At 35.9% G+C, this 27772-nt stretch overlaps 1 protein-coding gene across 1 annotated transcript in view; it reads right to left on the bottom strand.

The window, feature by feature from the left end:
* LOC105380227 (SCY1-like protein 2) overlaps positions 1–26986 on the bottom strand; it is a 124658-nt gene extending 97672 nt beyond the window's left edge. The window contains exons 1-2 of the mRNA XM_048632577.1: positions 26824–26986; positions 10250–10539 (exon numbers count right to left, since the gene is read on the bottom strand). Of these exons, the coding sequence (XP_048488534.1) occupies positions 10250–10483 (234 nt within the window). The 5' untranslated portion in view covers positions 10484–10539; positions 26824–26986. The remainder of the gene's footprint in view (positions 1–10249; positions 10540–26823) is intronic.
* Between the last annotated feature and the right edge of the window lie 786 nt (positions 26987–27772).

A 27772-nucleotide genomic window follows, 5' to 3' on the forward strand; every position in this document is an offset into this window, starting at 1 on the left:
GCCGCACATACAATAAATAAAGCTGAAAAAATCGAGAACTATCTTTGCGGGGAACTTGAAACACATTGACTAATACACTTTAGTACTACACTCCGCTTCTGGAAGACTACGCTAGTACTGGAATAAATTGAGGTGCGGCTAAATACCCTCCGTTACTTAATAGGTGGGCGATTCGGAACACTGACTGAAATTGACATACTCGTACTCCTCGTGACGTGTAGACATTTGAACGTCCGTGCTATCAACACTGGAATCAAATCATTCAGCAAATTGCTCCGTTTGAGCAGGTTTCATGGTCGAAAACTAGTTAAGTAATACTATCATAATTAGATGATTCAGCTTTGAGCGCTTTGGTGTGGAACTGTTTGCGAGTGTATTTAGTTACGAGTATTTTGCTTTAATCCACAACCCGTGTTACAGGTTTCGAGTGAACCTACTCAACATTGTGGTCGACACAATAAGCGTTGAATGTAGCCAATTCACTCACTTTCACCATTATCGAATTATACTAAATAAAGCGTCTGTGCGGTGTATAACAAGGTAATTCTGTCCGAAATTCGTGATTGGCTCTTATTTTACAGGAATATAACAGAACAGCCTACTTGTGGCCTCAGCACTCATGTTTTTTTACCACATTGTGAGGTTTAATTTATGAGGATCATAAATAATTTAACATTAAGTTATATTATAATATGTACAAAATTACCCCACGAGTACTATCACTTACCTAAATACTTATTTAAATAAGTTTTTTCGTGATAAAAGACATACCGTTTTTCTATCGGGAATTCTGTAGCAGCAAGTAGTGCAAGGTAAACTACTAAAAGAATCGATTGTACAATTCGATCTAATAAATAAAGTAGTGGACGGCGAGCCACAAGGACGTAGAATATAGCTCATCGCTTCAATAAAATAACTCGATTGCAAAATAGCAAATTGAAATGTAACCACAAACATTATGTATGACACACGAATCGGCCAGACATGTTATTAAAATCACACAGAACATCATGTTTATGTTTGTGTGCACGATAAAACCCGAGTCCGCTTGTTCTATCAAAAAAACGTTTTTTTTGAGTTTTTTAATGAGCTGACGATGAATTTTCAGTAGGTACATATAATTTAATCTAGCTTTATTCTCTGATATCTTTCCTACAAGATGTTAGCTCTACGTCACAGATTTACTCCATCATATATAGAAAAGAATTAAACGTCAAATATTATCTGAGATCAAATTAAATTAATAGCTGTGTTAGGTACCAATACATAATATACATGTCCTAGCGATGTATCTGTAACCAGCATCCCAACGTTTTAAGCACTTTGCAGAGCCCTTAGGCAAACTAAAGTAACACGACTTGAAATCCTTAGGGAAAACCTGTTGAATTCAGAGAAAAGCTGGCGCCACCGAAATCTTTGTTCCCTCGGTAGGGTAGTGGTAGCAAACATAAATAGAAACAAGTAAGGGCAAGGCCCCATTGGTGTGTTTCATCGCCGCTGTATTTTAACCCTAAAAAAAGAGTGTTTGAAGTGTCTGTGTATCTTTCTGTGGTAGCGTAGCTCCCAAACGGCTGAACAAATTTTCGTTTTTTTTGGGGTCATAGATAATGTTACCGCGAGTATTCTCAGCGATATTTAATCGAAATCGGCTCAGCCACTCAAAAGTTATGGGACCTTTAGTATTAAAAATCGCGGGGTTTCAACGTTGGTTAGGTTATTTATGACAGTTCCTTTTGGACCGCCGCGACGCAACGCACCAATGGGGCCTCACACTAACATTAACACTCAATATTGACAATAACGGCGTAGTGACGGAATTAAACTGTGTTTAACTAATGTTGCTAATTAACTGAGGACATGTCTAACAATTGATCACTGTTTATTGAGCTACGGGGAGTAGTTAAATTATAAAGGAGGTGAGGGGATCTGAATAAAATTTGTAGCCCTCTTATATTACTACAGATATGTATCAGAAGTCGAGGTGAACTCGATGTAGTGATAGAGTATGGGGAAAACTACCGTAAACAAATGCCACTATGTAACTACCTGTAATTATTTTAGTTAAAATAATGGTAATGGTAATCACAAATGAAAGTTACGGCAGCAATAACAATACAAAGGTGTACAAAAGTTAATATAAGACACTTCAAACTACACTCACGGGCAATTTTAAAAAATTCCACTCACAAAATGCCGGCTTCAAAATAACACATTATTTTCAAACATTTAATTAAAAAATTAACAAAATATTATCGTTTTTAGTTGGTAATATCGTGACGGTCTGATAAATGTATTTCAATGTTGAAGAAGGCGTCATTAAGCTAGTCCTTTACTCCTTTCCGTTTAGGAGTAATTTGATGCTTTTGTCAGTGGAACCTTTTCATTGCCCGGGAGTGTATAAATTTGGGCAGTGAAAAATGAGATTTACCAAAACACTCATTGAGTCGAATTTTAAACAATGAATTTAAGGTTTTGATAGAGCTAAAATTATAACTTTTGCCATCAGAATCGACATCACTGTCATATATATAGTGCTAATATTTTGATCAACGCATAACAAATATAAAAATACAAACTACTAAATAAAATTGTAATCTTTGATCCTTATCTCCAAATACCCAATTTGTAGGCAAGTTCAATTTTCTAAACGGGAACATGGCACCTGCTCCAGGGAACCTAGTTATGGGGTATTTTTAGCCGAGCTGACAACGGCGGCAGCGTGTCGATAATTACTTCCCTGAGAGTATCTCTAATACCTATTAGCTGCGAAAGCCAGAGATTTATCGGCAAGATGACTTAATAAGGTAATCATTCTGTGTAGTGAACTCCATTCGACCCTGATGTAAAAGCGAGTTGTTATGAATATGTGATGTGGTTTGTCTGCTTCCATTTAATTATGCAATGTACATCCTCCATTTCGAACAGTAGCAAACAGAATAAAGCCTAGAGCCGTATCAATTGATGTTGTGTAGGTAGATGGTACATAAAGCTTAAATGTAAATCTAAGAACACATTCGATTTTCGGGTGAAATTTCGGTTTGGATGCGAAATCGGCTTTTCTGCCAGTCAATTGTTGATTCAAACGTTCGTATGGAAACAGCACGTGATATTGCAACTGAATTTGGAGAGTAGGATTGTGCATTGCAGGTTCGAGTAAATATAGGTAATATTTTGATTAGCCTTTGCTATTTCCAACGATAGTAGATAAGTTAACTGAGTATGTTAGTTTCTTCGGTAATACAACGATCTTTTCCATCCGTTTTTGGTATCTGTAGTTTCGTACGTAAGTAAATCATGAATAATCCCAATATTTATTTACGATCAAACGAATTTATAGAAGCGTCCGTAGTCGAGCGGGCCTCAGTGATCGTAACTGATCACTGAGGTTAAGCAACAACTGGCATGGTCAGCCATTGGATGGGTGACCAATTTCAAGTGGTGCTTTTCTGGACGCTTCCGTGCTTCGGACGGCACGTTAAGCCGTGGGTCCTGGTTGCTGCTTCGGCAGCAGTCGTTAAGCCTAGTCAGAGGCCTTCGGGCAGCTTGAAAACATCTGACAGTCGGGTTGCCCACTTACCCGACAACTCTCTCAGCACAAGCTTGCTTGTGTTGGGGTCCACCAACCCGCACTGGGCCAGCGTGGTGGACTAGGCCTAAAACCCTTCCTTCATTGGAAGGAGACCCGTGCCCCAGCAGTGGGTACGCGATGGGTTGTGATGATGATGAAACGAATTTATGTACCTGTCAGTGAAGTTCAAAGCATAAGTATGGGAGCAGATTTATTCGACTTGTTTAGATGTACTAGTCATGAGATACTCAGTTATTGATCTCGAATTTGGACGCTAAAACAGAAAAAGTTTTTTAAAAATTCAAAATCGCTTTTCTAATCATTATTCAAGAGTCGAAAATACTTTAGCGAAGATCAAAAAAAGTGATTGATGAAACATTTTTGAACTTTCGAAACTAAGCCTAATGAATTTCTTGGAAATCAAATTAAAAGTTTGTCCTGTTTGCGAATTAAACGATAAATAAAAGCTTTTATTAAGCAATTTTGCTATCCTATCATGTTTTAAGTATGTTTGGGTCCTCAAACATCCTGTTTTTTCGTAAATACATTTTTAATTGCATTTCATCTTCGGTACGATTGCCTTATTTAATGTTAATCATAATGCTATAGGTACATTTAATAGTCTAGTCAAATAGAACTTCATTTACGAAACATCTCTAGTTAACAAGTGAAAACTACGTTTTACAAGTGGATAAACAGTCTAGAAAAAGTTTTTATTAAGCAGACATTTTTCCCGAAATTACGTAACTAGGCAATGTTGAAGGTTTCATTCATTTCATTGTTAGGTTTAACAAGCGAAAGTTTTCCAAAAGGTTTTCTACAACTTTTAGTGCGATTGGTCGGATTAATCCACGGATGATTAATTAGAGATTAAGAGGGCAATTTACCTTTTTATACTTTAGTAGGGTTAAACATCAAAAACAACTTTATGAATAGGCATTTAACTCTTTCATGGAAGCAATACAATAAGTCTTATTATTATTATATTAGAGATCTAAAAAACCATGTGGTAGGTATGTCGATTTACTTGCAACAATCACACGGACAACGAATAAATAGTTTATTAAATCTACAGATGTAGCAACTCGTATAATTTACGTCGAAGTTCCCATAGGGTATTTTTATTTATTTATTAGTAAATAAATAAAAATACCCTATGGGAACTTCGACGTAAGTTCCCATAGGGTATTTTTATTTATTTACTAATAAATAAATAAAAATACCCTATGGGAACTTCGACGTAAATTATACGTCGAAGTTCCCATAGGGTATTTTTATAAAATTTGAAATATTTATACATATTTTGCGTAGACGACCGGATGGTAGAGAGTTGTATTAATGACAGAAATTGTTTTTCAGGTCTTGGTTGGCCGAGCATGGCAACCTTTGTGCCTAATAATAACACTGACGAAAAATGGGCGCGGCAATGCATATGTGCCTACCCCGCAAGGGAGTACATAATTTCTAGGCCCCACTGCTGAGGCATGGGTATCCTTCCAATGAAGAGAATGTCGAGTCCACTTCGCGGGCAAACTGCAGATTGTTGGACCCCAGGCTAAAGCAAGTTTACGCTGAGAGAGGGTAAGTGGTCAATCCTACTGTCTGAGATATTTTCAAGCTACCCGAAGGCCTCTGACTAGGCCTTATGACTGCTACCGACTTCGGCTTAACGTGCCTTCCGAAGCACAGAAGCGTCCAGAAAACAACCACTTCAAATCGTGCCATGTGATGCTTAACTTCAGTGATCATTTACGAAAACTGAAGCTAGCTAGACTAAGGAGGCTTCCGTAGAAATAATAGTAAGTACTTAACAAACACTTCACGTTAATAAGAAGAAGGAGAATCCTAAAAGAATCATCAATATGTGGCGCTTCAAAAACTGTAAGTTACTTATTACATACAGTTGTTTTTTAAATAATATATAGTTGATCATATTATCTTATTCGTCTCATCTATGACCACGTAACACCCGACATAGGTATATAGGTTACGCATAAATTTAAGCAAGTTTACAAAGGGGAAAGTGTAGCGAACCGAAAGCAGGTCACGGCACTCGTCACACTGAACAAACTTTTGTTTTACAACTTCTCCATATTTGCGGAATAAAATTGGCTTCCCCATTGAATAGATTTAAAAAAGTGACCTCGTGACCTCGTTTATTGGCTAGTGATTGCTCCCTTTATAGAGGTAACTTTTCCAATTTGCTATCCAATATTTCATTGAGAAATTATTTTGTGCTTTATAAGCAAATTGAAGCATTCCATTTGTATAGAGAGTTAAAAAAATAAGAAAGATTCATTGCACCGTCGCTGTTCGTTCCAAAAAGGAACACGACTATAAAAAGGAATCTGCAATCACTTACAATTTCCCGCTACGCTCCCCGGTTTTAGGGTTCCTTTATAGGTAACCGTAATTTTAGTACTGGACCTGTCGTTTCTATGCATCTCTTTTCATGAACCTCTATAATTTACTCCTTTTTTGAAAACTCCACTTAGTGTGACCTGAAAATCCTGTAACGTTACAGTGATGTCGACTCTGAAGGCACCAATTCTAAGTAGGTATACTCGTATACCTACTGAATTGGTGCCTTCAGACATACATGAAACTTCCAATCTATATTCCTTTTTTCAGCGAAAAAATTTTTTTACGGAAACAGGCCGAATTTCAGAGGTAAACAAAGAATTAAAGGATATGACAGCATTACAATTAGTATATATTTTAGTTACTTTAGAACTAAAGAACTGTATTTGACATTAGGTATTTCCAATATCTGTTAAACATTGTAATTTTTTTTGCCATTCAAGCTTTCACACACTTCAGTTTTGTATGGAATATTGTCAGTTATTAATTATTAATAGTCGTAAAAATTTAAAAATTGTATTTACAGTGAATTTGTGCTCTGGTATAAAAAGGCATACAAGATGAGAACTAAAACTAATAATTTTTCTAAAAAAATACCTAACCACAATATTATTTTAAATTTAAAGAAATTATTGACTGGCGTGGCGTCGTTTCCACAAACGCTTCCTCTTAAAGTGGATAGTCCCAATCATTAGCACTATTTAGCATATTGAAGTTAGGCCGTGTGGCTGTGGCTACGCATTCTTGCCGACGAAATAGAACGTTTTGAGAGTTGCTGCGCTAACTACGACTCTATCCCTTAGCACTAAAGGTATCGGTTGCATGGCAGCTCTACTTAATCTCGTTATTCGGCAAGCAATAGTAGCGGACCTGGAGGGTTACTCTACACTGACGAAAAACGAACGAACGAGAGCGCGATCGTCACGTTTATAGTTATTACACATAATAGCGTCAAAGTACATGTATAAATAATGTTAATTTCAGAAATATGCATTTTTTTCAATATTATGTTGATGTTTCAGCGTAATAAATAATAATTCATCATTAAAGACACATGCATTATTGATCATCATCATCATCATGGCCCATCACGTCCCCAGTGCTGGGGTACGGGTCTTCTTCCAGTGAAGGAAGTGTTTGGGCCTAGTTGACCGCGCTGGCCTAGTGCGTGTTGGTGGACCCCAACACAATTAAACTTGCGCTGAGAGAGTTGTCGGGTAAGTGGGCAACCCGACTGTCAGATGTTTTCAAGCTGTCCCAAGGCCAGAGGCCTAAGCTTAACGACTGCTGCCGAAGCTGCAACCGGCACCCACGGCTTAACGTGCTGTCCGAAGCACGGAAGCGTCCAGAAAAGAACCACTTGAAATCGTGCCAGTTGTTGCTTAACCTCAGTGATCAGTTAAAATCACTGAAGCTAGCTTGACTACGGACGCTTCTTGCATGCATTATTGATTACTAGTAAATTCCAATTCAGTCGAATTAAGAAAACAAAGCCTTGCCTTGCAAAGTATCCCACTTCTGTTAATCCAGTAACCTGAGATTTTGATCGAAGGCGCATACTCGAAGCGAACAAAAATATCCATATAAAACGTACGTAGGTGTATTTGAAACCCTTTGTTAGTACTTCAATACCCGTCTCGATCAGATCTTACAGTCCATACAGGGTACAGGATCCCAAGACAGAGGGTGCTTTTATTACGGCCTTTGTTTATAAAAGCTTTTAAGGTTTATCCATACACATATAGGGTTACCATTTCACCCGATGAGAACTATTCAGGACGACGTCAAGTTTATAAAGAGATCGAGAAAAGTTTATGTTATTTTTAGTAAGTGATAGAATCTTCGGGCATTGCCGAAAAGCATATCAAAATTTAATCCAGTGTGAAAGGCTTCAGGTGGCTCAAAATTTTAAGGCAGAACTTATGTTTTTGGGGCTGGACTAGGTCAGGACACAAGCCAATTCCCCGATATTAGTTACCTATAAAAGTGCTTTAAATTTAAATTATAATATCCAAATTCAATTCCGCTCATTTTCATGAAAATCAGCAAATCATTCATTTTATCGTAATATTGCAACCTGAACATCTATGTATGCAATCAAGTTCATACAGAGCTTTTAATGCTATTATTTACAAACTGGTTTATGATTGGACGCAGCCTGGAATAGGTGCGTCACATATCCATAAATAGGTGCATCGTTTATAAATACAGCATCTTAGGATGACACTCAGTAGGTAGATAGTCTTTGTCTGTATCTAGATAAAAGGATTTTCATTAGACACCCCATCGTTGCACTTACGGCAAAAAAGGGTAGGTGGACAGGTGGACAGAAGCATTGTTTCACTAAAATCCTATAAATAGCTAACTGAAAGCTTTCAGAAAATGGATAAAATGACAAATCGAACGCGATACTAACGGTATCTTTTCGAGAAAAAAACAACATTTTGTTCACTGAAATGTTTTATCTTTTGCAACTAACACTCGGCTATAAATTTCAATCTTCTCCTTAGTAGCGTGTCGGTGACCAAACTAGAGTGAGTCTAGGGTTTGTCATAGTGGAAGTGAAATTATTAACAAGTTAGAATAGCGTCAGTATATAAATCAGAAATGATGTACCTATGAATGATTTGCATTTCAGCAATACCTACGTTGAAAAGCGTTGTTACCCCCCGTTCCCACTATGTAGAGCACGATTTTTTTCGTGTGTCGTAGTGACATAAAACATTTTTAACCCCCTTCGAAAAGAGAGGTGATATAAGTTTAAAGTATATGAGGAGCTGCCTGTGGCAGCGTAGCTCCCAAGCAGCTGAACCAATTTTCCTTATGTTTTTTTAGGGTCCTAGGTAATGTCTCCCCTTATGTTCTGAGCCTTGTACATGAAAAACGGTTTAGCATTTCAAGTATGCGACTTTTAGTATTGAATGTCGGGGGTTTTTAACTTTAGGTTAGGTTATACGTACAATGAAGCTGTTCACACTTGTTGGACACCAATTTACCTATAAAATACTCATCCGAAAAAAAATAGTCCCAACACACCGCATAGTGGGAACGAGGGGTTACTGACCTAACCCAATGGGTCATCAGTATATTGCAGCATACATTTAACTTCGGTCAGTGTGTCAATGACTGAAATGGTACGGTTACGCATACAACTCCAATGCACTGAGCTATTTCTGATTACGGGCTGAGGTAGAGTAGATTACAAATATTGGTTGTGGAAAATTGCATAGAGCTTTAATAGAAAATTGCGGACGCTGCTCACTAAGGTTGTTTTTACAAACATCTTTCATTATAGTGTCCTTAAAATAATGTAAAATGTAATTGCTATGTTACCTTAACATTTTGTTTTTTTATTCATGACTAACTGCCCACGTTATTCACACTTACTACCTACTTACTTTTGATTAGCTTACTTTATTCAAATGTGATTTAAAAACCAAGTATTTTTCCTCAAACAAGGACCGTTAGCATTTACTTGTTATCCTAAAAAATATATTATGGCTTAGGGTTACTCTATACAGACGAAGAACTAATAAATGGTACCTGGCGTGCAATCGGCAAGATAGAGTGGTGGCTCACGCACTGAATATTCACTTCTCGTCGTAAAGAGTGTGACCCCCCAGTAACGGTCCTAGGCTTTTGTTTAGTATTCACAGAGGAACCATTAGCATCATGAGATGGTTGTGTTAAATTTAATGTCTTAATGACTTAATTGATATAAAAAACACACAAAAATAAAAAGGAGTGATTGGTAGAAAAAAAGCATAAAATACTTACCTTACTTACCTTAGCTGCAACCCCCATCGCGATGATACAGCGCCATAATCCAACTTAAATAGTCACTTACCTTTCGTAGTACTTTTTAATTTAAAAAGCAAATTCATTTTCAATAAATAGTTATATTTTCTTAAAAACGGCAAAAAATATTATTTTCATTATACAAGAAACGATTGACGTAACAATATCAACCGCACTGTTCAAGCTTGTATTTGCAATATGTACCTACTTACTATTTTATAATGTTATTAATGTATTAGCGACTTGTACTCGATCTATTGACTATAAAAAATACAGTGTGATAAGTGTCCATTTGAAAAGAATAATTATCATTTATTTAGCAAAAAAAAACTATATTTGTTTTCCCACTGCTGGGCAAAGACTACTTACAATTCAACTATTTATTTATTTCCCTGTGAATACGAGTGCATTACATTTTACTTAATTTGTTTACCAACACGGCGACAAACCTAAAAAAACACAGTCAACCCACAACCCCATACCAACGCACACACACAAACACTTTTCAAACAATCGACTTACCTTTCCATCGCTCTTGCGGTACGCATCATGGATGTGCCAGATGAGCTCCGGGCCAGCAGTGGCTGCCTCGAAGCCGACCTCGAAGAACTCCATGATGGGGTTGCTCTCGTTGGGCGGCGGGCCGACCGGGCCTTGCGGCTGGTGCTGCTGGCTGGTGCTGGGCGGGCTGGGGGCCCTGGAGCTGCTGCTGCCTCCTCCGACACCGACCTTGAGCTTGGTTAGCAAGCTCGCCATCAGCTGGCGCGATTGGTCGCCAGCGTGCGACGTTTCCCCGCCGTCGCTGCCGTTTTCTGTAACCGGGGACAGCGGTGAGCGGGCGAAGGCAACACCGTAAGTAAATATTATGTTTGTTACTGTTCCTTGTATTTGACATGTTTGGTATCAAAATTGGCTAACTTATTTTACATTAGGACTGATTTGTCAATAATTAAGATATTAAGTTTGTCTAATATAAACATTCAGACGCAACAGCATCAGAACTATAGTACCATTGAAACATCAGCCCAAAAGTAGAATGGAGTTGGCCAATTTCGATACCAGCAAACAGCTCATTCATTATTAACAGTACCTACGGTTGTACACTTAAAGCACTGAAAGCCCAACTGTGGCTGCTTTCAAAACTGAACTTTTAAAATTTTAATGGAAAAAACTACATTAAACTCTTTTAAAAAGAGTTGTAAATGATTTATGTATTTTTTCCATAAGTGGCGCTGTTTCAGAGCTGATTGCCACTTGTAAAACTGGAATTCCAGGTGCTGTGTAGCTGGAATGTGTAAATGACATACCCGGGGATAAATAAAAGCACATGATCAAAGTGAATTAGTATTATAACTTTCCTCAAGAATTACCTACCGTGGGTATCCACGGTAATGAACTTTTTTTATACTATCAGTACCTCTTGAATTTTGGGTGGGAAATTTTGAGGAAATACTTATACAGGTTGTTGCAAAAAGGGTATACTAAGCCGAAAGGGGGTGAATCAGGGGGTCATTCTGAACAACTTTTGTTCTACGAGTCTTGGAAATTCACGAAAAAAATATTCGTTCTCCATAGTAAAGTCACGTGACCAACAAAGTTTCTATGGAAAAGGAAATATTTTTTCATGAATTTTCGAAACTCATAGAACAAAAATGGTTCAGGTTGACCCCCTGAGTCACCCCCTTTTCTCTTAGCATACCCTTTTTGCAACACCCTGTATACCAGAAGATCATGTAGTTTTGTTTACCTGGAGCATGTTATTATCGGAGAGTGAATATAAGATTATGATTTTAGAGGGTTATACACCCTGTATAAAGACATCTAGCGCCAGCCAGAAAATTAGCGCAAGCATTTTAGTTAGAATTTCATTGAACCTTGAGCTGTGTGTGGTTTGCAATGTTCGTCCACAAAAGTCACGTACTTACCTAATTAAGAAAAAATATTTAGTTAGTTACATGTTACAAATATTATATAACTATATCATTTTGTAACAATGCTTTTTTTAGGTACACACATTTCCAACCACACACAGCAAAGCATTATATTGTATAGGTACCCTGTACAACTTTGCGTTTCTAAAGCGATGGTGAATCCCTGCGCGTTGATATACAGTTAGCTAAGGAGATAAGTAACCTCCAGCCAAAATAGTTAATCTATAGTTACAGCTTTTGTGTATAGATTGATCTAAGTAATAATGTTTACCCATTAATTTTACCTATGACTTTTTAAGATGAAATTGTTAACTTATCATATCTTCCTTATTAAATGTACAAACTAAGGGATCACTCTCGCTTTAAAAAAACACGTTCCTTCCGATGAGAAATTCCACTTGTCCTCATTTTATAGTTATTTTGAATACTTACACATAGTTTTCCAAATAAAACAAGCACTGACCAATAATTTTATCAGTTACATAAAAGCGAACTAAGTTATGAGACAACATACATTTTCGTGGACAACTTTTATGCATGTATTTTCAAGCATCTGGTACATGACACTTGATGATACAAAGCACTTATGTTACTTGGTCTGATTAACTTTTTCAGTCAAAAAGCAAGCTTTTACAGTTATCTTCTCCAGTACCTATATCACAGATAAACACTTTGGTACCTTGTCAAACTGACAAAATTAAATATTGACGACCATTCATTTAAGTATTAAGCAGTTTATGAGTTTGACAACGTACAAAACCATACCTACCTTCTGAAAATTGTAAACGTAAACAAATAAAATACAACACAATACAGTAAAAAGAATCGTGCAACAAATCTGCTCGTCATAGGTTTACGATTCGGCTAATTTCGGCCGTACCTACATAAGATAACCGAAACTGGCCAAATCCTTGATCAGTCACATGTTATTGCCAATTGTTATAATCTTTTGTAACCGAGTAAAATTTAGATGAAGACTGATTTGAACCCAGTCTACGTGAAGCATACTTTTATGTTTTGTCAAAGTTGCTTCAGTGCCACAACATTTATAGATCCCGGCACGGATCTTGGGTATTCGACATCAGCGTGTCGCAGGTGGGAAAGAATTTTGCGCAGCCAATGAGGCATCTGCGAATTTTTTAAAACACCCAATGAGGCGTCAGCAATTTTTAAATCAGCCAATTTCGCGACTTTGCCCTCTTGTTTCTGGGAGGGTAAAGATTCAAAGATAAAGATGAGTGCCGGGGTATCCTTCGACAAAAGGTTTTATTTACCTTTAGGAGGAGAATGATCCCGCAGAAGCGGGATCTCGGATATTAATTTGGCTAACATTTTGGACGCCACCGCTGCTGCTTTTTGTTGGCAGAGCACGTAGAAACGTTCGTCTTTTAGACGGAAACTATAAAGAAAAAAACATACAATGACATTCTAATGTTAAGATGTCGATCGATACACAGTTATTAAAGGAAGTATCCATTTGATATTGACAGAACAAACTTTGTCCAAACACATATCATCACAATAATTAAAGATAATGGGAAAGTTGAGAAAAGGCGCCACCACATGGTGTGTCTTCCACAAAGATTTTATTTTTCTATCGGCATTTAAAAGATTTATAACCAATCATAAAACACGCTCTCAAACATGATTTTCATTTATTTATAATTTTTTTTTACCTATCGGCTCAAAACGTAAACCCGTGTTAATACTGAGATATAGAGGACATCCGTAAAATACAGAAAACGTATGCAAATTGGATCAAGTTATGATTCCACTCCGATATCAAGATTTTCTGTTGCCATTTACCGATCTAGATTCTACCATGCTTTATTATTAGGTATTATACATAGGTATTCACGTTAAATTATATGCATAATATTATCTTAGAGCGTATTATTTATAAGTGCATATTATTTATAAGCAGCTCATACCATGTTAAAGCGCATGTATGCGCGTATCACGTCCAACTAGTCTGAAACCGTTTTTACACAGACACAAATAAATCAATCGCCAGCGTATATTTTTCAAGTAGACTCAAATTTCTCGGTTATACATGAGAGCAATTCCAATAGATATTAGAGGTAAGTTTAATTGGTTAGTTATTTCTTTAAATTGGTAAATATTTTTCCGATGATTCCTACAAATAAGTTTTCTAATAACCATTTCAAAACCGTTCGCCCAGTAAGAGGATTATATTTGAGGTATAAAAAATAAAAATATGTAATAAATGATTATATATTTCTAGAATAGGCAATTTAGAATATAGCCTTAAGTAGTTTTTTCGGTCTAAGACTTCCAATTATACTTAGAACAAAAATATAAAAAGGAAAATCGTCCTAAGCTTTTTCTAAACCTCAATTTTTCCAGTTAACGACGATACATAAATAATATTTCAATTGAGTACAAGCATAAACGAAGAGAGTGTTTGTGATAATAATAATAAAGATATTAACTTTATAAGCTATAAACATCAAATGACTCAGAACTTATAAATATAAAATTCGGTACAGACAAATAAATACTTTATACCTGCATACTTAATTAGTATTATCACTGCAGCTATCTATCAACAGCTAGTTACAATTACACATAATGTCCACATATTTAACGCATTTTTAAATGAGTTAGTAATTAGAAATAAAATCCCCTTCACGGAAGCTCAAACAGCGACATAAAAATAACACGGCCATTTGAAACTTGGAAATTATAATTCAAAACTGTAGGAAAGAAAGCTAATTTAAGTTTAATAAGTAGGTGGACCGTTGACCTGGTTTCCTTTAGCAGCATCAGTAGCTGTTGCATGCTATTTATATACAAACAAGAGACGAGGGCGTAAACGTGTCCAGGAGATCCTACAAGGAAACACGGTGTGGGAGGATCTTGATGGGACATCATTTTCCCCTAATGAACACCTTTTACCCTATTATAACTGAATACACACAGTTATTCCCTGGCGCTTCAGAAAAAAATCTCTAGGAAGTTGTTATTATATCGTATCTCTACTTTCTTTCGCTCGAGAAATTCGCTTCGGCTTAAAAGGTTTTCCTGTGGCTAACTCGCGTTGAAAGTTAAGACCAAATTGTTGGACTTACTTAAGGCTTTACTGAAATAAAGTCTCCTTTTAGCAAAATGCCCTTACAGGTGCAGGTAATTCATGAGACACCCTGACTTCACCCGAATACTGTACGCTTAAAATTCAACTTATTATAGTTTTCGGTCTTGTGACCTGTGCCTTTATTGATAGAATTTTATAAAATAGATCTAATACCTCCTTCATGGGCACCTCATGATTAAAATAATTATTGAATTCGACAAACTTCATTCAAATTTTTGTTAACCCTAGGTTTAACCCCAAGTGGGATATGTTACAAAATTGCAAGTGAACTTTGGATGCAAAATTTCCAGATGTCGGAATGGTATCTAATGTTTTATTCTCTTTTACGTTACAGATCCTCGGCTACGGGGTTATTTTCAGGAAGAAAAGGCGGAATAGAGAGCTTTTGAATGTTGGTATTGTTTACGTTTATTTTTATATTTTGGTGAGAAATAGAGATATTTTATGCAATAGTTTTTCAGCTTACTTTATGGTGTTTAAAGTTAATGAGATCTACCTAAGCATGAGCTGAAGTCGTTTCCTATGACAATAATTCAGCCAATCACAGCGTCCCATATAAGTATTTTAAGTTATGAGTTCTCAGTTATAGTTTATATTGTTTACCTTCGTTGTATAATTTAGCCCGTCTAGTACAGGTTTTGCAATTTTTGAAAACTTTAAAAGTTTACGTTTTCTTTGCATACATTATCAGTCAAAAGTCGCATGATAGTTTCCGCTAGAGGTGCAACTTTGTAAGTGAGAAAACGTAAACTTTTATAGTTTCCGACAATCTAACAAACCTCTACTAGATCTAGATCTAGATCTAGATGTCTACCGTACAGACAAGCCGAAACTACAAGGGTTTCACTGGCACAGATTCCATTCGTCGACAAATAATGAAAATGATACCGCTACTAGATCAAAAACTCAGTATTTGTAGGCAACTTTTTAAATTCAGTTTGTTTCACTGTGAAATGCAGTCTGGCGCAGCTAGGTATCCAATTAACAGACCCACCACCACTCGTATGTTAGTTTGAGTCAATAGTAACAAACCTACGAATTCATACACATGTATACATTGACGGAAAAAGGTAGCACTTACACTTTTTTGTTTAAATATAGGATGATTGAAGACCACTCATTCAGATTAAGTACGTAATTGAGTATTGTATCTAATAAAATATTTGCACTACGGATGGCTGTTTATTTTTCTCTCGCGGAGAATGATGATAATAAAGCGATAAGCGGGTGGCACGCTTGCGAGTTACCTCTGTCTGAGTGTACCCCTTCCAGCATTACAATCGTGGGCATAAATTAAAAACTTTTCGAATTTATTAAAGTACTAGCTGCTCCCGCGAGCTTCGCCTTGCCTTAAAAAAAACCGTGGGGATTCCGGGATAAAAAGTAGCATATGTGCTTTCTCAGGGTCTAGACCATGTGTATACCAAATTTCATTCAACCCCGTTCAGTAGTTTTGGCGTGAACGAGTAACAGACAGACAGACAGACAGACAGACACAGTTACTTTCGCATTTATAATATTAAGTTAGGATAAAAAGCGGCCATAGTGCTTGAGTGTAGTCAATCAAGTGAGGCAATAACCACAATTTAACTTTTACTAAAGTTCCGGGCACGTGGCTTATGCAAGGCCGGCTTGGCGTTAATAAGGTTTTATACATAATTCAGCTAGATGGTTCTCTTAGAAATTCATGAATGATTCAACAAATTAATTGTTGAGCTGCACACATCAACGAGGAAAGCTACACTTATGTGTTTTTTTTTGGAGTAACAAACAAACGACAAGCGCCCGTTAGTAGTGGTACTGCCGAGCATAGGTACAATACGAATATCGTTCGGTTCAGTACTCGATTCGCAATAATACTAAATTTTAATATACTTTCAATCATTTTTTGCAACTTAAACAGTTTATTTAAACGTCCACATATAGCTTAATTATGATTACCTATCACTAACTAAATTAGAATTTTGATATATTTTGCGGTACACACGCTGCACTAGGTCCTCGCCATATCAATTTGTATAGTTTTTCAATGCTCATCGGTTAGAAAAAACCTCCATCGGAATGATTTTAAGAACGAGAACGAATAGGTACTCCGAACAAATGATCAAACAGAACGACCCCTTTCTAACAAACTTGGAAACACAAATTGATGGTCCCACTAGGGAACTGAACTCGGGACATCTATGTGAGAATAGTTTCTCTGCAGCTGATTATTTTAGATTGAAACTGAAAATATATTTTTAAATAAACCCATGTGCAATGAAAATGATCCAGTGACCAAGTTACTCCTACCTCTGGCTGTGACGCCGTCTGCAATATTGATGTACCTACCTACATTTAACAGCACATCAGAATATTACCAAATGAAAATCCAAATATTGTGAGCAAATTTCAAATAAATTGTTTTAAAAAATTAAGGCATCTGATGTCGACGTTTTGTAACTGGAACTTTTTCATTGCCCGTTAGTGTAATAAATAACATAATTAGACAGAAAACTATAGTAGCGCAACGATACTGTATCCTCGGCCTTTCTCATCCAGCTACTAGAGGCTACCTGTTTAATTGGTCCAGGGCCGGAGGTAGGGCGTCTGACGCTCTGTGTCCTCAAGTCGTTAATTTGTGTTTACTAAATTATTATTTACGTGAAATATTATTACGTGGCATGTCTTTATTCGTTCAGGTTGCATTTTGCGCTGAAATTGATGGATGCAGAATTTATTACAGGCTGTCGCTGGAGCGGATGTGCTCATCAATCAAACATAATTTAATGTTGTTTTTGTTTGACGAAGTAGGTTCTTCTACAGGGTGAGTCATTTAACACGTCAGAAAGGGAGAAATTAAATGACAATTAATGTTTTTAAAAATAATATGTTTCCGATCTGATTCTGAATCTAATTGAATGTCAATATAATATGAAACAAATGTAGGTACTTAACAGTATTTTTTGGACATCGACAATCAAGGCAGATATTTTTTTACATTATCGTTTACTTATCACTTATAGTCCGTGCCACGACTGAAGCAGCGGCGCTGTTTCAACGTAGTATTATTTACTGTTTTGCTGCAATTATAGAACCAAATGTGAAATTGTATGATGGCTAGATAAGTACCCACTTTTGCGGCACGACATCAGTTGTAGAGCGCACACTACCTACACACAAGTCGGTGTTTTTCTATGATGTGGTTATCGAAAAATATTTGTGCAGTGGTCAACTCAATAAAAAAGCTTTCTTATCCGGATTCAGCTTTTTTAGTATATTTTTAGCTAAAAATGATTTATTCTAATAAATTCATAGACCGCTAGACTCATTGTTATTTACCTATGCCTGACTTGGACTGACCTGAATAATCCTGTGGAGGTTGGTTTCCTCTGCTAGTACCTCATTAATCAAATGCTTGTATGGTTTTTGCAAGTTATCATACTGTTTGCTTTGGAATGAAAATGTAAAACTAACTGAAAGATATCTATAGATGTAAAATTATATGATTCGACTCTGTAGAACACGATTACATCTAGTGTCAAATCTCCAATCCGTCAAGTTAAATGGCACGTAAATTTAAAAACTTAACTATGGAACTCAATGCATTGTATTAATAAATAAATAATTAAAGAACATATAAAAATATATTCCCATAATCATCCTGTATAAAATTTTGTCCTTTGCCTTCCGCATCCAACAACTTCTTTTTATTACCACTTTCGAAGCATAAGTCGTAACTCGTAATACTAAATCACTTTGAGTTTATATTCCTTTGATGCCCTAAACACGGAATAAGTAGGAAAATAATAATTTTAACAGGTTTCTTTTGAAGTATATTTAAGCCAGCACGTGTGCAAATCTAGGATGATGAGGGCGTGGGCCAATAAAAGCAAACAATATTTATTTTTAACCGACCTCGAAAAAAGGAGGAGGTTCTCAATTCGTCTGAATGTATGTTTTTTTTATTTTTTAGAAAAGCTATTTGATGCTATTTGTGACAGTTGCGGCCACTCGTAGAGAAAAAATCATTAATATTTATTATTAATGTTATGTTAATTAATACAGCTTATCACAAAGTTCTAAACGTACTTAATTTGCTGTTTTATTACAACGAAACATTGACGTATATATTACTCAACGAACTGAAAATAACAATTATTCTTCATTCTAACTCTTCCTCTATTAGTTTATGAATCTTTCTTAATAATGTAGGTAGGTACAGTCAGCTGCATAAGTAGCTATACACTTTTGTACCTTGTTTATCCATTCATTGTAATATAGTGACGGTTTGTCAGTTTGAAAAGGTACAGAAGTGTATGACGGCTTATGCAGCTGACCGTAACTATGTGCTGTATTTTTATGTCAAAATAATGATAATATATTTTAATAAAATTTTCCGACTTAAGTAATGATGTAGTTTAAATATCACTCTATTCAAACTTATATTAGAATTTGCACTAAGACCTCCGAAAATATGAAGTCACTTCTGACTCTCAACCTTTCTAAGACTAAGACTTTCTACTACGAAGTCAGCAAATAGCTTACTAAAAATAAGGAGACAAAGAAAAATAATTAGCGCAACTTTACATTACGTTCTCATACCTAAATGAGAAACAAAGCGAAGAAATGATATAAAAATACCTTTTCTTTTCTAGAAGTTATATGGAGCGTTGGGTAGCTACTTTTATTTGAAAGGCACATCTTTAATTATAACACTCTTAATTAATTTGTAAGAAATAAAGTAATTAAAAAGACGAGTTCTCAATAAAAATGTATGAGTCCTCTTTTTTCTTGGTTTTTTTTTTACAAAAATTGGATTGCGTTATCTAGTTTACTATGCGTTATTTGAAATACCTGAAGGGACCTTGCAGGCCTGTGTAAATAAAAATGATATGTGTAAAATTAAGTACATGCCTTATTTTCAAATATTATAATTCATTGCATTTTTACTAGCCTGCTGTTGCTAATGTGAGCATCATTTTAAATCTCTGAACTGCTTTTATCGGAGCGTTGAAAAATTAGCCTTTAATTCGCTTAAGTTGTAGAATGAGCTCTTCGGTTTGTTAGCTGTGGGCAATTAGATGACTCCACAACTCCTATTTAGTTTACTTTTTCTAATGACATCGTTCTCCGCTTTTCTTTGTTAAGCCACTAATGACTCTTCGGTTCTAATTTAATTTGTAACTAATTCTCACTCTTTTTTTCCTATTCACGTTTCTGAACGCATATCCGTGATACTGTATTTTAACTTTGTAGCTGTGGATCATTGAGTATGCAGGTACAGGTTTTTTAAAACTATAAGAGTTTACTTTTTTCTGTCATCTGCATACATTATCTGTCAAAATTTGCATGATAGTTTCCGCTAGAGGCGCCACTTTGTATGCGAGAAACGTATACTTTAATAGTTTCCGACAATCTAACAAACCAGTACTAGACCCTCTGGAGACGAAATAAACGATTTACGTTGAGCTCAATGTCAGAAACAAAACGTTTGTCGATATCGGAGATGAAATGCACAAACGGTTCTGTATTGAAGTAAAAAGATATAAACTAGGTTTCGAACGGAAATCAAATAAGTTATTTTCTTCGGTTTCAAAATGCTACCGGCTCTATCAATTTCTTATATCCGGTTTGTTAAAGTTTGACGGAAATTGTGCATCAGGGTGGCAATTTTTTTTAAAGTTTTTTTCGTTGATTTCCATATAAACGGTGCTACATAACAGTGAAATTACCCTGTGTAAAATATACTTAATTCAATTCTATTATTATCAACAGCCTCAGGATTCACTTTGATAAATCTGATAAAATAAGTAATTTTCTTAGCCAAAACTTTTAATAAAGTTAATATTTTTTATTACTTTTTGCACTTCGGAAGCAAACATGACCTATTAGCTAGAATAAAGTATACCTTTATGAAACTATAGTAATTATTTCGATTTTCCAAAAAAAAATGACGGGGGTTTTTATATTATTATTATTTCTTTGCACATAGCGGCACATCTTCAACTTACAACTAATAACAATAGATTTTTTTTCTTCCTGTTGAGTTTGCGAAAAAAATTGCCGTCTTCAGTATTGTTTTTGGTGGTGGCTTACGCCCTACAGCAATCAGTGGAGTGAGTGACGTTGTTCGCGGCTCGTAGGTACAGTTCGGTCCAAACAACTTGATAGTTTCTGAAGTTGGCTTTGATTACACTTTTTTACTTTCAAACTAACCAACTGTCAATCTTTGATATACAGGGTGTTGTAAAAAGGGTATACTAAGTAGAAACCTAAATGTGCAGCATGGTACCTATATCTAAACCCGAAAATGAAATCATAATTTCAAAATTGGCGCAAAAAATTATTATATTTCATAAAAATATGTTGGTCACATGACTTTTCACTACGGAAAATGTTTTTTTTTTCGCAAATTTTGAAATATTGATTTTATTTCCGGGCTTAGTTATAAGTACCATGCTGCACATTTAGGTTTCGACTTAGTATACCCTTTTTGCAAAACCTAACCTAACCAAAATATATGGTTAATATATAGCGTATATAAATCATAACCATATTCATTGGGTCTTAATAGGGGGTTTTTTAGTTTGACAAGGTAAAAAAGTGTATTCGCTGCCAACGAGCTACCAAGTTTTTTGAACTGAAGTGTACAAATGCTCACAATGGAAATGCTCTACACGCCAGCGTCAGTGCTGCGTAGGATGCGTCGGGCGTCAGCATCTAGAAGACGCCGATCGCGACCCACGTCGTTCATTATTAAGGCTTTGTCAAATAGGATGCGTTACTAGCGCGCGTCAGAGCACTAGTAACTGCTTATTGCGTACGTAACGCAACGCTAGCGCTGGCGCTCTGTTTGATGGTATTTTTAATTATTTTATTGTAAAGATAACGCGTCCTGTTTGACAAACCCGATGCTGCTGCCTTCCCTGCTACTTACGAGCCCACAGTCCAATTTCTAACGCATACTACTACGACTACTGCCTATTTAGAGAATTTAGTTGCAGCATGGTTTTTGTCACATACCTAATTGTTTTTTTACACACATTTTGAAACCTGCTAAGAATTTGAATTGACGGTCGCGGCTGGCTGAGGCGGTGGTGGTGGCGATGGAGATATTTGCTTAATTCATAGTTTCGAATTGATCCCATTCAATTTGGTTGTTGTCGGGATAAGGTTTTGGTGTTCGCTCTTAAATATAAATATCAAAAATAAGGCACCTCTTACAGGGTGCATTAATTATATTTTGTAGGTTCCTAGCAGTTACACATAAGAAAGTTGTTTGAAAAATAAACACATATACCTAATATTATACCGGTAATTGATTACTAATAGGTACTTATATAAATATTTTTTTAGGAACTGTACTGTCCATTTTAGAACTATGAAAACTAAACTTTTATAATTCTTCTCGGTTTCACAACTTACAACGTTAAGAGTTAAGTAAAAAGTTAATAAGCGCTGTGATTGGTTGAATTGTTATTTAGTTAGACTTATTTTATGCTTATGTACGTATAATCTTCTTTAGGAGTACAGAGATGGTTAAAATATTAAATAACGCTAAATATATTTAAACGCTAATAAATACACAAATAATTTTAAGACAAAGCGAAGTGCGTGGGTTATATTTTAAACAACACCTGTCCTGGACCTGGTCTTGTTTTACCGATTCTTTATTTAATGTTAATTAATTTCCAAAAATAATAATGTCGATCAAATATTTTTTAGAAAATTCTTAATGTTCATTTTTTATGATGTACCTATTGTAAATTTGAATTGTATTCAATAAAAAAAAAGGGATCGGAACGGGAAAAATAAGGTAAGGGCTGAGAGAACTTACTTCACAGGAAAACCATTTTGAGACGAAGCAAAGCTCATAGCTCTAGTGTTGTAATAAAACATTCGCAATGCGTATATTTTTTAAGACGTGGATTTTTATAACTCAAACGAAAACTATTCTACTACTATCATAGAGATACTTATTAATTTATTTTTTTGGAAATGTATCTGTTAAAAAAGCTGTACAACTTTCATACTGATAAATGAGACGGAAATACGGAACCCAGCGTGGTGGCTGCACCAGGTCATGGTTCAGGGGTTAATGGGAATAACTTAGGTTCTACAACTTTTGGAAATGTGTTCATTACAGCCTATCACGTCCCCACTGCTGGTGCACGGGTCGCCTTCCAATGACGGGTTGAGGCCTACTCCACCACGTGGGCCCAGTGCGGCTGAGATAGTTATCGGGTAAGTGAGCAACGAGATTTTAAATAAAATTTTGCTTCTGCAAAGGGAAAAGTCAAAACAAGTTTCTGAGGTTTTCTTTTTCGTGGATTTTATAAGTCAACAAAACTTGTTCAAGATTACACTCTGTATATTTTATTTCTGATCTTGTTGAAAATTGTTGGGCCTATTGAACAATTTCATTTCATTTCACTTCGTTTCACTTCATTTCGTTTCGTTTCGTTTCGTTTCGTTTCGTTTCGTTTCGTTTCGTTTCGTTTCGTTTCGTTTCGTTTCGTTTCGTTTCGTTTCGTTTCGTTTCGTTTCGTTTCGTTTCGTTTCGTTTCGTTTCGTTTCGTTTCGTTTCGTTTCGTTTCGTTTCATTTCATTTATAATTTTTGATCTTATTGATCTCATTTGATCTCATTTGATCTCATTTGATCTCATTTGATCTCATTTGATCTCATTTGATCTCATTTGATCTCATTTGATCTCATTTGATCTCATTTGATCTCATTTGATCTCATTTGATCTCATTTGATCTCATTTGATCTCATTTGATCTCATTTGATCTCATTTGATCTCATTTGATCTCATTTGATCTCATTTGATCTCACTTGATCTCATTGGATCTCATTTCATCTCGTTTTATCTCATTTCATCTCGTTTTATCTCGTTTCATCTCATTACTTTATGTTTCATCAGCCATTGCCATGGTTCGGATTTGTTTTTAATAGTTAATTTTTTTTTAATACTAGGGACTAAAAATTGATCTCAAATGAAATTATATTTTTTTGTGGTTTTCAAAGACAGTTTTTTTAATTTCGATTTAAGTACTCATTATAATAGTAAGTACAATAAAAAAAAAACCACTGTAAAAGTTGGCTACCGTGGCTATTAGTTGTTGTTTAGTTGATTGTAATTAGTTGATTGGCAATCAACTAATTTTATCCATTTTTATCTAATTTTATCAGATTTCATATAATATCTATCTCTTTTCATCTCTTTTCAACTCATTCCACCTCATTTTATCATTTTTTTTATAATTTTACCTAATTTCATCATTTTTCATCTCATTTTCTAATATCATCTCATCTCATCTCATCTCAATTCCACTCATTTCATATCGTTTCATCTCATTTTATCTAATTTCATCAGCCATTGCCATGGTTCGGATTTGTTTTTAATACCTAGTTCTAATTTTTTTTCCAATTAGTGCCTTACAAAGAATTTCTCTCTAAATTAAATAGAAAATTTATAGTAAATGAAATAATTATTTATTTCAGATTTTAAAAGATTTTTTTTTTTAAATTTTATTTTATTACTTATTATAATAGTAAGTACCTACTATTGAAAAATCACCACTGTAAGAGTCGGCTACCGCGGCAGAAAAAACAAGAATTTACCGACGACGTGTACGAGGATTCGTAATTCGTAGAGAGAGCTTTCTTACGTCGTATGTGAAAGACAAGTGTGGGCGGTGACGGTAGCGCACCTAGGCGGGCAGCGGCCAGGCCAGCCAGGAGGGTTAGTCTATACTGACGAAAAACGAACGAACGAGAGCTGTCGTGCAATCGGTTCGTTTTATACACCAAAGATTCGTAGCTCGCACAGCAGTGCTCCGGAACTTAATTGAACGTAAGGAGGTAAGTAACTTTTTAAAAATTTAATTTATGTTCTTATTCGTAGAAACGTCTTAGGCATCGTATGTAGACAAGTGTGGGCGGTGATGGTAGCGTACCTAAGCGGGCGGCGGTCAGGCGAGCCGAGGGTTACTCTATACTGACGAAAAACGAACGAAAGAGAGCTGTCGTGCAATCGGCACGTTTAATACAACGAGAAAGAAGGAAACTTAGTTTTTCGTGATATAGAGCTTCCCCCTGTACCTATAACACTTTCAGCTGGGCGAGGCTACAGAGATAAGAGATTCATTTGAAAGCCGTACCGTAAAAATCAATCGCAGACAGCTGTTAAAAGAAAAAAGAAAGACAGCTGATTTTCGGAATTGTTTTTTTTTTGGAAATCTTCAGTAATGGTTAACTATTAGTTGGCTATCCAACAAACTCTTTGTACGACGTCCCGGCGGTGCATCGTATTTGTCCTCGGTACTAAGATAAACCCAACGGATTACTAATACACTCGCGAGTAATGTAAAAGTTCCAGAGATCATACAACCAAAATACTCCTAAACGGACAAGGCTAGCTTAATGACTTCGGCTATAATGAATTACCCACTTACATTTAACAGCGCATCAGAATATTGCCACTTAAAAACGCAAATAATGTTTGCAAATTAAATGAACCGTTCCATTGCTCTTTATCTAAACTATACCCATAAATTCAAATACTTTTAGTCCATCCATCCAATGGTTGTCTGGAACATATTGCTATAAGACCGCCTTACAAGTTATCATGTCAAATAGTTGATTATTTCCTGGTGTACAAATAAAAAGTAAGTACTCTATCTACTATCATCCATCTGGGAGTACCAAGACCAAGATAATATATCTACTTTTATGCAAAAATTACAAATAAGTCACGGCCGGAAACCGAACCAAGCACAGCGCAACACATTTCCCCATGACGTCATAAAAGTACCAAGCACAATAATACCCTCAATTCCGCTCACCAATGATAAAAAAGAACGATACAAAAATCAACGATCGAAAGGCGAATAACCAGGAAATAATGTTATTAAAGTGAATACTCAAATAACTATCAGTATGTTCCACGGAAAATATGTAAAGTGGACACAGACTACTTTATTATTCTCTATTTGCATCGGTAAAGCGGCTGCGATACGGCAAATAAAAACGCTCGAGTATTTTTAAGATCAAATTTGAATGCTTGATTCATAAATTTTTATAGCATCCGTTTTTCACCGATGGAATTAATTATAGCAAATAAAATTCTTAAATTTTACCTGACATTTAAGATTATAGGATAAAATACATATTAATTTAGTTAGAATGCTCGCTGCCGTATTATCATAATCAAATTTAACTAAATTAACAATAATTTACACCAATCAGTGTAGGAACCATCTTAAATATTTTGAGTCTGTAAAAGTTAACAAACTTCAACATAATCTTAAACCGTTTAATATATTCCAGATATCTCCTTCTTCATCAACCAATAGCAGTCCACTGCAGGCAGTAGGTCTATCCTAAAGTACGCCGCTGAATGCGATCTATAGCTTTCCGCATCCAATCATTACCAGCAATCCACACCTTTCGTAAGATGTCACCCCATCTAGCCAGAGACCTACACTACGTTTGCCTAGTCGCGGACGCCACTCCAGAACACGCTTACCCATCCGATTTCCAAATAATAATAAATTTACTCTAATACAGTTTGGCGACGGTTAACAATTGTTTTTTTAAAAAATTATTTTAAATAAATTAATCCACGCCCAGAATATTGAAAAGGAATAAAGTGAGCGTGGCCCAGTGATCCAGCGGAGCGCTTGCAATCAATCACGCCCGCCGCGGAACGGAGGCGATAAATTCAACAGGTTTAATTCCATTGACAGTTATCTATTCGAAACGGCCCATAAACTTTCTCTCACGGGACGCTGTAATCGAACTTTCGTACAAATAATTACCGGATAAATGGTCGATTGATGGAAACATAAACAGCTAAGTTTGTTCCCGATAATGGAGCGTGAAGAGGGCCAGGGGATTACCACGGATTCAACGAAAAGTAAAAGTGAAGGTCTCGCTCGATACCGCCCTACCTGTTGCGACGCCGCCGCCGCCGCGCCCGCCGCCACCGCCGCCGCCCTACTCAAACTTTTACGCGCCTTTAACTTAATTTTAAATAGTAATAATAAAAATAAAGAAACTTACCGGCTGAACTTTGGTTAAGTTCACCCGCGGTCAGCGAAAACGAGCGGAAAACTTTTAACACAGTGGAAGTCAGCTTGAGGCTTTTTTTAACTGACAGGCGAACTTTACATTCTAGGCGCGAAAGTAGCCTGAGCGTTTCCGTAGAGCCGTGCGTCCGGGATGAAGCGCGACTGAACTGTGACGGGTGGCACCAGCCCGCTCGCAGCCTGCTGCCGCGCCCCGCCCCCGCTCATCGCTCGCCCCGCTTCCCCAATATCTCCACTGGCCAGGAGGCACAATCTTATTAGGAATCATTAAGTAAGAATTTTAAGACGGATAAAAACATGTCCTTTTTCGGCATAAAATTCAAGCGCCATCGTATTTTTATGGGTATATTTTTTTGAGCTTTAGGAAACTTCTTACTTATGATTATTATTTAGGAAAATATTTAGTTAATCGTTTTGTTTATTTATAATCTCTAAATGGCTCGGCTACGAGGCGCGATTGAGTCATTTCAGCTACCTATATGCTCTTATAATTGTTTTCGTGAATTACATGGTACATGCACGTTCTCCGTTTCTTTTTATATACACACAATATATTATAGTAAAAATAAAATAAACTAAAAATAATATACCGACTTAGTGAATGTCTGTCTAGTTTTTTTTTATAAATTAAAGTCTTAACTTTATGAAAAATTTATGAGAAATACAAATAAAATATTTACTTGCGTTACGAATTTTAAACAACACATTCAAGCTTATATATAAATAAACGTATAAGTTCTTACTAAAAACAACAAATTTGAAAAAAGGCAAATGATTGAATAATTTTGCCACTTTTTTGATTTTGTTAATTGTACACTGTCTGTCCATCCGCAATATTGAAAAATTGAAAAAATCTTTTTAGGAATTTCACCAAATAGAAACCTGAAAGCGACTATGTTAACTCCGACGAAGGGCAATAAAAA

Source organism: Plutella xylostella, chromosome Z, assembly GCF_932276165.1.
Source record: "Plutella xylostella chromosome Z, ilPluXylo3.1, whole genome shotgun sequence".
Taxonomy (NCBI): Eukaryota; Metazoa; Arthropoda; class Insecta; order Lepidoptera; family Plutellidae; genus Plutella; species Plutella xylostella.